The following is a 12,041-nucleotide window of genomic DNA, read 5'->3' on the forward strand; positions in this document are numbered from 1 at the left end:
GCACCCACATGGTAGCTTGCTGTGGTCCAACTGTGGCCCCTGCTAGGTCGTGAGGTCCAAGGTCTCAGGGACTGGCCTGTACTCTTCTGAGTGTCCCTGATGATAGCAGTGCTGCCTGACATGGAAATTGTCACCAAACATCTGCTCTTTGACTAAATACATGGTGACATTCTCCAAGTTTTCCTGGGGAAACATCAGAGATGGCTTAGGAAATGTGCACATGGGGTATGCATATAGGCTTTTCCAGAATTCTTCTTTTCAAGATCTAAAGATATTATCATTTCAGTACTGGCAGTAAAATCTCAGTAAGAGTTGCTGTCCACGAGAAGTCCTCCAGACAGGTAAGTGGTGATGTCTGGAGCCGGAAGAGAGTTCTGGGCCACAGCCATTGATGTAGGGGTCCTCGCTGGTGCCTGGTGGTGGGAGCCAGCGCTGTCTGGGAGCCTCTGGGTTCACAAGCACTTAAATGATTGAAGCCCAGGTGCAGGGAGGGGGGCTTCCCAGAGTGCAGCCAGACTGGCTTCTAGGACTGACATCCTCTGCCCCAACACAGCACTGAGTAGCAGAGTCCCAAGATCTTGGGTTATAGAGCACGTTTCTCCAGATGAGGGGCTGGAGGGGAGATTGCTTGGCTTCAGGCACCCTGGGTTAGCCAGTGGGGGTGGGCGAGGGAGGGAGGAAAGACAGCTCAAAGACCAGGGAAACTGAAGGGTGGAGCCTCAGTTTACCAGGATGAGAGCGGGTAGAGGCGGTGTGCTCTCTGCTTGAGGAAGAGCGTTCAAGGTACAGGATTTGTCCTATTCCAGCCCCGCAGGGAGGCCGAGGAGTGAGGGCACACTGGCACCATAGGATCACATGGCACGCTGATATCATACATTGGTTTCTTGCTCTGCATCTTCCTGCCTTGAAGACTTTGTTGCTAGAGGTGTCTAAATGTGAACCTGAGCCTGAGACCCACTTGTCTGACCACATCAAGTAGAGTTTTTGCCACAAAGAAGTCTTCGCCAACTTACTTTTGATTCCAGAACTTAATGGGGGGAGGGGAGGGTTCCTCAGGTTCACATTTTGAGAGTCCTGTTAATCATAGATCCTATGCTATAATTCACCAAACAAGGCAAAGGGAAGAGCTTTATTCTTGGCCTTTGCTCAGGGTAGTTATTATACACATCATCTTATCGGTTGAGGCTTGTGTGAGAAAAAGAAAGAAAATTCTGTGTTTTTTAAAAGTATCAGCACTTGGGCTTAGGAGAAGCTGGAAACCAGCCTCTACTTAACTGGCTCATGGGTTTCGCCTCCGTGATGATGGTTAATTTTGTGTGTCAGATGGACCGCACCCTGGGACGCTCAGATTAAATAATGTTTCTGAGTATGTTTGCGAGGGCGTTTCTGGGTGACATTAGCATATGAATCAGTGAACTCAGTAGACTCTCTCTCCCCATCCCCAACGTGGGTGGACATCATCCAATCTGTCAGGGGCCTGAAGAAAACAAAAGGTGGAAGAGGGAGCACTGTTGCCTCCCTGCCAGCCTCTCTTCCTGCCTGCAGGAGCTGGGGCATCTGTCTTCTGCTCTTGCACTGAGAAGGACTCCATCAGTTCCTCTGGTTCTCAGGCTTGCAGACTTGACTGAATGAATGATGCTGGCTTTTCATGGGGCTTCTCAGACTCCATAATGACATGAGCCCATATTTCCCTTTATGTATGGATACATGCACACATGATCTTATTGTTTTATCCTACATACATACATCCTATTGGTTCTGTTTCTCTGCAGAACTCTGACTGAAACATTTCCCTCTGTAAAACCAGCTGACGAGCCCTCAGCTCTGGCTAGGTGGCAACATTCTAGAATGCTCACCCATCTGTATCTCCTAGCTGAGTTAGAGGCTGACCAAGGGTCAGTTACCTCTGTTTCTGTATCTGTTTTTTTTTTCTCTTTGAACTTGGTGTTATAATTACCTAATTTGATGACATTATGTAACCTGATAAAATAGGGGTGCAAAAACGATTTATATTTTTGTTATAATTTGATTAAAGTAAATCAATGCTTTCCTGATACTCAATTAAAATTAGTCCCTTAAAATGTCTAAATGTGGGCAAGTCAAATGTAAAAGAGAAAGTATGATAGAAATCCTGGACTTTGGAATTAGATTGTTTCAAAATGTTCTGAGTACTAGCTCTATTCTAAAGAAATCAGAACTGCAAATGATAAAGAATGCATTATAAATGTGGTTTATGCAAGAAGAGCTTGGGCAACTCCCATCAGGAGACCTATGTTTAAAGAAAAGATTTTCATTCTTCATTAAAGAGATATGAATACATTCTTTTTGTTTTAGGTTAAATTAAATAAAATTTCTTTTTTTAAAAAAAGATTTTATTTACTTATTTCAGAGAGAGAATATGAGCAGGGGGTAGGGGCAAAGGGAGAGACAGATTCCCCTCTGAGGAGGGAGACCCACACCATTCAGGGCTTCATCCCAGGACCTTGGGATCATGGCCTGAGCTGAAGGCAGACACTTAACCAACTGAACCACCGAGGTGCTCCAAATAAAATTTCTTTTTACTGCATGGGGCATTAGATAATGGAGATATGGATAGAGGGGTCTCAGAGTCTGCATGGTCAACCCCTTTCTTTTCTTGAGTATTGGGGCCTGTTGGCATGTGCATGCCCTGAACACACCCCGAGGCCTCTGGTCCTAGAAGGGGGCCGTCCAGCCCACCTCAGGGCTGTAGGAAGGAAATGAATAGGCTCGGTCGTGTGTCAATAAAACTTCCCTTAAAAAACAGGCAGCAAGCTAGATTTGGCGTATGGACTGTAATTTGCTGAAACTTGTGTCTATAACAAGAGTTCCAAACTGAATGAGGGGTCAGTAAAGTATGTGCAGATTTTGGGTATGTGTTTTTCTGGATAGAGGAATCATAATTTTCTTCAGATTTCATAAGAACCTTGATCAATAACTTTAAGAAATATTGTTATAAAGAAATGGTCTCTTCTGGGCCCCCATGACATTTAATTTTTAAAAATACTGTAATTTTCATGATCTATTTCTAAAACTTTATTTTGAAATAACTATAGATTTGTAAAAAGCTACAAAGATAATACACAGAGGTGCTGGGTCCCATTCACCTAGCTTCTCCCAATAGTTATGTCTTACGGAAATACAATATAATATTAAAACCAGGAAATAGATGTGGTTATAGTGAATATGTGAATATAGTTCTCTGATATTGTATAATATGTATAGATTTATGTACTCACTATTGTAATCAACCACTAATCTATTTTCCTTCTCTGTAGATATTTTCCCTTTCACGAATGACCTTGTGAGATTGGGTTTTATCACTCTGCATAATACCCTTGAGATTCACTCAGGTTATGTATCGTTGATTTCTTCCTTCTTCTTGCTGAGGAGTATTCCTCAGTATGGATATACAGCAGTTTGTTTAACCATTCACTCACTGAGGATTGTTTTGGCTGTTAACAGATTTTGGAACAATTGTGTATAAGATTTTGGTGGACATATATTTTCCTACCTCTGAGATAAATGCCCAGGAGTGCAATCACTGGGTCATAGGGTAATTGCATACTTAGCTTTTTAAGAAAGCATCAAAGCGTTTTCCAGAGTCAATCATTTATTTTAAAAAGTAGCGTGAACACATGCCATGAACATTCACAAGAAAACATAAAAAATGCAAGAATTAAAGAAAAATCTAAAATATTTTCTTCCTTGCCGACCAGTCCTAGAGTTCTCCCCCTTGGTCATTAGTTAAGTGTACATCCATTACTCCTACATTATTAGCCCCAAAGTCCTTTGTTGTGGGGGGTCTTTCTATGGAGTGGCGACAAATTGTTTTCATTCCTTTTTAACTGGTGAGTAGATATATCATCGTTTATTTAAGCTTTCCTCACATTTAAAGATTTTGGTTATTTCCAATTTTCATTGTCCTCATGAAGAGATGAAATAAGTATTTCTGAGATGCTTCTGTGTACACATTTGTGTTTCTCAAAGACACACATTTCTGATATTTGTGGAGACTACCAAATTGCCTTCCTAAAGAATGTATCAATCAATACTCCTGCCAGCAAGGCATAACTCATTTCATAACCGCATCCATACTTGATATTAACTTTATTAATTTTTATGAATTGTATTGATTAATCTCAGTGCAGCATATTTTATTGATATTTATATTTCCCTGATTAACAATGAGGCTGCACATTTTTTTCTTTATAACTTTATTAACCATTTTAATCTTCTGTAAATAACTATTTGTATTCCTAGACCATTATTTTTCTCTTTTAGTGTCTTTTTCTTATTGAGCTTTAGTAGCTTTTTATCCCTTTTGGATATTAACCCTTTGGAAATCTTTTATATGTTGCAAATATTTCCCCAAATCTATCACTCATCTATTGACTTTGTTTTTGTTGTGTGTGTGTATGTGTGTGTGTGTGTGTGTTACATGGCTAGCATCATTTAGTTTAGTCTTGTTTTGCATAGTCACATAGATCAAACTTTGTCTTTTAGACTTTATTTTTGCTTAAGAAGTCCTCCTTATTTTGAATTATGGAAATATTTCCTTATATCTTTTCTATGTTTCTGGTCTGCAAACTACTGGAACTAATGCCAGGTGTTTCACTTGGCATGTTAAGTCTGGAATCTTGGGGGGCACCTGGGTGGCTCAATGGCTGAGCATCTGCCTTTGGCTCAGGTTGTGATCCCAGGGTCCTGGGATCATGTCCTGCAACAGGCTCCCTGCAGGGAGCCTACTTCTCCCTCTGCCTATGTCTCTGCCTCTCTCTGTGTGTCTCTCATAAATAAATAAATAAATAAATAAATAAATAAATAAATAAATAAATAAATAAAATCTTAGAAAAAAAACCCTGCAATCTTGGATTAGAGCACTCATCTCAACAAATTGGACCTGATCCAACATTGCTTTATCCTCATAGGCCTAGAGTCATTACAATTGATTCCTAAATTACTCTCCAGATTTCCCTTATATGTTACAAAATCTTGAAAGTCTTTTCATGTGTAAGCTATATCGTCCTCAAACAAACTTCTTACTTCTCTCCTTGAGATGTGCTGGAGTCTACTCTAGGCATATCTGGGCAAACATGAGGAAGTGGGGGGGGGGTCTTAAGGAGTCCTATCATCCCCTCTTAAGGTAACTGTGTAAGAGGAGGCCATGAAATCTCTTCAAGCAAGGGAATGTGTTTTTGTTTCCCAAAAAGGAAGAGAGGGGCTGCTTCTTTTGGCCAAAGATGTTCAGGGGAATTGGGGGTTCAAGATTTTCAGATTTGTTTGAGTCCACTTACAGTGTCCATTGCATTTCTCAGGAGCCCACACCTTCCCATCCATTCTATAATTTATATTTAAGAGGTGTGGCTAGGCTGAGAATTTAATCCATGATATAATTCTTAACCCATAGGTTCAAATTTTGAGTCTGCTTTTCAGTGGTATCAGCCTTGCCTCCACAAAACTCAAGAAGGTCTTTTAGGGCCATTATAAGGAGCTCTCAATTTCTCTGGTCATACCTCAACGTGACATTTGAAAGCCTAAAGTTTTTATTATCTTTTTGTAATTTCTCCAGTGGAGTCAGAAGCAATCAGCTCTACCCCAGAGATTCTGTGGCCATAGTTTCCATGGCAGTGTTCAAATTCGACAGTTCCTTGGCCTCCCAAACTTGTGCTTTAAATTGGTTCTTCATTTCAGGTAGTCAAAGCTTAAATTTAAGTAACTGTTTTGTGGCTGAATGTCATAGATACTAGCAGTATCTCACTTTTCCCTGACAACAATGCCATCAATGTGTTCAATCCCAATCACATCATTTAAGAAACTGCAGATTTTCCTATTTGGGCATCTATTTCCTGGAGGTGGTCTACTCATGGTCCTAATTAATATTAACATTAATATTAGTTATTCATTAACCTGAATATTAATTCACATTGAATCAGCCAAACAGAAACCACTATAGGTATTTGAAAGAGAGGCAATTTAATACAGGCACTTGTTTACAAAATTATTGAGCAAAAGGGAGAAAGGTATGCTCAAGGGAGAAGAGGGTGTTTACATAAGACCAGGAAACAGCAACTGCTTCTGACTAGGGCCCGGGATCCTGTTCTTGCTATGAAGTCAATAAGGCACTTCTTATGGCTGCTGCTACTGCTGTTAAAACAGCACCAGTGCCATCAAGCCATGACCGGGAGCCTTCATTCCTTTGATTCAGACTGCCAGCAGCTGTTACTGTAGCTGTCCGAGACACCTTCATGATACAGGGGAAAGATACTTCTCTCTTGTTCCTATCTTCCGATCTGGCCAATGCTACCCATCGGTAGAGCTGTGTAAGAAGCAGGTGGCAGAGGGCCAGGAATGTGTAGTTTGCTGGTTTCAACTCCTGATGTTACAGAATTCAGAAGGACAAGTATGTGCTCTTAGGACAATCCTGGGAGATGTGCTTCTTCAAAATGCGGGAGAAAACCAAGAATGAGGAACTAGAGCTAGGAGGCACTTCAGATCTAGGAAGATCCCCATACACAAGGAAGAGGCACTGGGAATGCTCAGGAATGGGGGAAAGGAGAATCCAGGGCAACAGCTGTGCAATAGGCCTTCATGTCAGCCAGGCTGCACTGGACCAGGAGGGCAGCAGGCTCCAGGTGGGAGGGCTCTCTGGAAGAAGGAGCTGTGTTTGAATGCACTGACAGACTTACTGTTTTATCAGAGAGTTGGGGGAAAAAGGAATGGTGAGTATATAGAAAACAAGCAATAAAAACCAAGGCTCAAGAGGAACAAAATGGTGTGAAAGAGTAGAAGTGTGATGATCACAGAACACTCTGTGGCTGAGCTGTTGATAATAGTTACAGAGTCATAACGATGCTAATGTCAACTATTTGATTGAATAACAATGTGATAACACAGAGTTGAAAAGAAGAGAAAAGTTGTGTGTTGGGATGAGGAGAGATTGAAGAGCTAAATCTTCATATTTTATATCAATAAGTCAATAGGTAATGTACTATTTAAAACTAAAAAATCCAAGAGATATCCATACAATGTTATTTAGATATAGAAAGATAAATCGTAAGGGGAAGCACCCCAGCTAAAAAAGTTGAAAATTATTCCAGAGGCATTGATAGAAGTGGAGTGGGATAAGAAATTTTTGTTTTTCATGATAAGCCTTGAAGTATTTCGATTCTAAAAATTTATTTACTATATTACCTTGGTAAAATATTAATATAATTTTTAAACCATAGATTTAGAGCAATTTTTATCAGTGAAATATTGCACTTTTGGTTTAATAAGCCAACTTCAATACTGTTCTTGATCAAACTCTTCTCAAGATTTTTTTTGTAGAAAGCACACATTTGTACTCAATCCAGGCTAAGAAGATTTAGTGATTACTCAAGGAGTATTTTTTTAAATAAAGATTTTATTTATTTATTTATTTATTTATTTATTTATTTATTTATTTATTTATTTAAGAGAGAATGCATAAGTAGGCAGAGCAGCAGGAAGAAGAAGAGGGAGAAGCAGGTTCCCTGCTGAACAGGGAGTCTGATGTGGAGCTCTATCCTGGGACCCTGAGATCATGATCTGAGCTGAAGGCAGACTCTCAAACAACTGAGGCGCATGCAACCTTCAAGTTGTATTTCTGATTCTTTTATCTTAGGCTCCTTTAAAGTTTAACCCAGATAATAATTAATGTATTTAAATTTTTTTTCACACATGGCACTGACATACATTCCAGACAACTTGATATTGTTTAAATGTATTATTTCCTTAAGAAAATAGGCTCTCAGGATGCCTGGGTGGCTCAGCAGTTTAGCGCCTGTCTTTAGCCCAGGGCATGATCCTGGAATCCTGGGATCGAATCTCACATCAGACTCCCTGAAGGGAGCCTGCTTTTTCCTCTGCCTCTGTCTCTGTCTCTCTCTCTCTCTGGATCTCTCATGAATAAATAAATAAAGTCTTGAAAAAAAAAAAAAAAGAAAGAAAAGAAAGCAAGCTGTCTGCTCCCACTTAACTGTTGTTCAGATCTTTTCCATTCTGTTTCCCTGGCCCACAATTCCCCTGTGTATTTTGGTTTGATATCATTGTGGAGAAAGAAATAAAGAAATACAGACATACAAAGATGAAAACAATTCCCAGCACACCAACAGCACTGTCCTAGGAATGCTGGGAATGGAGTAAGTTGGTGGAGCTTGGTAGGATCTGGTCCCATGGGTCTACACATAGGACAACAAACTCCATTTGGCTATAGGTCCAAGTTAATAGGTTCAAAGGGGAGTGAGATTGAATTACATGGGCTTTGTGGTGGATGGAGAAATCTCTGGTTTGGACTTGTATCATCACAGCAAGGCGATGGCAAGAGTGGTCTCTCTTCTTAGTTTAAGGGAATGTCTAGTTTCTGGACTTGGAGGTATATCATCTTTTCTTTATTTTTTCTTGGTCTGCAATGATAAAAAAAAAACATGGAGAGGAGGTTAAGAAATTGTGAGGAGGCTGAAAACCAAAATAAAGTGGGTAAGAAATAAATGGAACAACAAATGAATGTAAGCTTTGTCCAGGCTCAGTCTTGCAGTGGATTCGAAGTGGCAATTCCTAAAAAGAATATTGACAGAGCTTGGTGATTAACTAATGTGATGGAGTTGTTCCAGAAATGCTCTTCTGGGGATGGGACTGGCCTATGTTCCTTATTTAAAGTGTTCACCTTTCTATGTAATAGAGGATGTGGGTAATGACTACATTTAATCTTATATTGGTTAAAATGATGATTGCAAAATCTAGACATTGTTATCATCAGTTCTTGCAAATACAAGTTAAGAAATTATTTTTACCAAAGTGTATTTACTTTTTACGCTTGGGCAAGTGAAAAATCAAATTGCAAATTTTCTCAATCATCTTATCTTTACAAATACCTGAAAGTTGCTGATACTCATTGTAGAAATGTTGCTTTCTTCATCCTGCTGTTCCCGGACATACCCTCTGGACATGCTCTGCCTGATATTAATATTGAGATCTGGAAGAAAGCTGCCCCTGCACCCTCCAGCTCCTCACAGAATTTTCCCCACCTGGGGGTCCTTAGTCCTGCCTCAGCTTCTGGGCCAGGCTGAGATGGGGAGTGCAGGAGGAACCCACTCGAATCCCCTGGCAGTGCTGGGGTTGTCTCTGGCTCCAGACGTAGGAACCCAAAGAAGCCAGCTGTGCTCCCAGGGTCTCTATGCCAACAACAGTAATAGCAGAAGCAACAGCAGCAACAACAGAAATAAGAATAACATTAAGAACACCAGCAGCTACAGGAACACCAGCAACAGCAATAGTAACAACAGTGACAAGAGTAGTAACAATAGTAACAGTGACAACAACAGCAATAATAGTAACAATGGCAACAAAAACAGCAACAACAGTAACCACCACCACAACAATGGGAACCACAGCAACAGCAATAGTAATGGCAGCAACAACAGCAGCAATAATAGTAACAGTGACAAAAACAGCAGCAACAATAGTAACAATGACAACAACAGCAACAACAGTAATCACCACCACAACAATGGGAACCACAGCAGCAGTAATAGTAATGGCAGGAACAACAGCGGCAATAATAGTAACAATGGCAGCAACAGCAGCAGCAACAGTAACCACCGCCACAACAATGGGAACCACAGCAGCAGCAATAGCAATGGCAGCAACAACAGCAGCAACAATAGTAACAGTGACAACAGCAGCAGCAACAACAGTAACCACCACTACAACAATGGGAACCAGAGAAGCAGCAATAGTAATGGCAGCAACAACAGCAGCAATAATAGTAACAGTGACAAAAACAGCAGCAACAATAGTAACAATGACAACAACAGCAACAACAGTAACCACCACCACAACAATGGGAACCACAGCAGCAGTAATAGTAATGGCAGCAACAACAGCAGCAACAATCATAACATTGGCAACAACAGCAGCAGCAACAGTAACCACCACTACAACAATGGGGACCACAGCAGCAGCACCAATAGTAATGGCAACAACAGTAGCAACAATAGTGACGATGGCAACAACAACAGCCACAACAGTAACCACCACCACAACAATGGGAACCACAGCAGCAGCAATAGTAATGGCAGCAACAACAGCAGCAACAATAGTAACAATGGCAGCAACAGCAGCAACAACAGTAACCACCGCCACAACAATGGGAACCACAGCAGCAGCAATAGCAATGGCAGCAACAACAGCAGCAACAATAGTAACAGTGACAATAGCAGCAGCAACAATAGTGACGATGGCAACAACAACAGCCACAACAGTAACCACCACCACAACAATGGGAACCACAGCAGCAGCAATAGTAATGGCAGCAACAACAGCAGCAATAGTAACAGTGGCAACAACAGCAGCAGCAACAGTAATCACCACCACAACAATGGGAACCACAGCAGCAGCAATACTAATGGCAGCAACAACAGCAGCAACAATAGTAACAGTGTCAACAACAGCAACAATCATAACAATTGCAACAACAATAGCAACAACAGTAACCACCACCACAACAATGGGAACCACAGCAGCAGCAATAATAATGGCAGCAACAACAGCAGCAACAATAGTAACAGTGTCAACAACAGCAACAATCATAACAATTGCAACAACAATAGCAACAACAGTAACCACCACCACAACAATGGGAACCACAGCAGCAGTAATAGTAATGGCAGCAACAACAGCAGCAACAATAGTAACAGTGACAACAACAGCAGCAATAATAGTAACAATGGCAACAAAAACAGCAACAACAGTAACCACCACCACAACAATGGGAACCACAGCAGCAGCAATAATAATGGCAGCAACAACAGCAGCAACAATAGTAACAGTGACAACAACAGCAGCAACAACAGTAACCACCACCACAACAATGGGAACCACAGCAGCAGCAATAGTAATGGCAGCAACAACAGCAGCAATAATAGTAACAATGGCAACAAAAACAGCAACAACAGTAACCACCACCACAACAATGGGAACCACAGCAGCAGCAATAATAATGGCAGCAACAACAGCAGCAACAATAGTAACAGTGACAACAACAGCAGCAACAACAGTAACCACTACAACAATGGGAACCACAGCAGCAGCAATAATAACAATAGCAACAGCAGCAAGAACAGCAGAAGAAGCAACAATACCAACAATAAGAGGAACCACAGCAGCAATACTAACAACATGAACTGCAGCAGCAACAACAGCAATGATGGCAATAACAGCAACAATGATAACAACAGCAGCAGCAATAACAACAACAATAGCAGCCACAGTAATAGCAGCAGCAGCAGAAACAACAGTAAGGACAGCAACAACAACAGGAGCAGTAGCACCAAGAAAAATAGCAGCAGCAACAATAATAACAGCAGCAACAATAACAACAGCAACAATGACAACAGCAGCAACCATAGCAACAGCAGCAGTGGCAACAACAGTAACCACAGCAGAAACAACAGGAGCAGCAGCAGCAACAATAACAACAGCAACAATAGTAATCACAGCAACAGCAGCAGCAGTGACACTAAAGACAGCAGTAACAATGAGGGGGTAGCAGCAGGAACAACACAGCAGCAACAGTAACAACAGCAACAATGACAGCGACCATAGCAACAGCAACAGCTGCAGTGGCAATAGTAACCATAGAAACCACAGCAATAATAACAATAGCAGCAGCAGCAGCAGCAATAGTAACCATAGTAACCACAGCAACAACAGGAACAGTAGCAGCAAGAAATAGCAGCAGCAACAATAGTAACAACAGCAACAGCAGCAGCAATAATAGGAACAACAGGAAAAACATCAACAGCAACAATAACAACAGCAGCAGTAGTAACAGCAGCAGCAATAACAACGATAGCAACCATAGCAACAGCAGCAATAGTAACCGTAGCAATCATAGCAACAGCAACAGCAACAATGACAGTAAGGACTTCAAAAACAACAGGAGTGGTAGCAGCAGGAAAAATAGCAGCAGCAACAGTAATAACAGCAGCAATGACAGCAAC

At 41.1% G+C, this 12,041-nt stretch overlaps 1 protein-coding gene across 3 annotated transcripts in view; it reads right to left on the minus strand.

Annotated features, from left to right (window-relative positions):
* Positions 1 to 5,973: 5,973 nt before the first annotated feature.
* LOC129500990 (solute carrier family 22 member 2) overlaps positions 5,974 to 12,041 on the minus strand; it is a 30,594-nt gene continuing 24,526 nt past the window's right edge. For all 3 annotated transcript variants that reach the window (XM_055311964.1, XM_055311962.1, XM_055311963.1), the window contains one exon: positions 5,974 to 8,444. In XM_055311964.1, the coding sequence (XP_055167939.1) occupies positions 8,419 to 8,444 (26 nt within the window). In that variant the 3' untranslated portion in view covers positions 5,974 to 8,418. The remainder of the gene's footprint in view (positions 8,445 to 12,041) is intronic.

Source organism: Nyctereutes procyonoides, unplaced genomic scaffold (genome assembly GCF_905146905.1).
Source record: "Nyctereutes procyonoides isolate TBG_1078 unplaced genomic scaffold, NYPRO_anot_genome, whole genome shotgun sequence".
Taxonomy (NCBI): domain Eukaryota; kingdom Metazoa; phylum Chordata; class Mammalia; order Carnivora; family Canidae; genus Nyctereutes; species Nyctereutes procyonoides.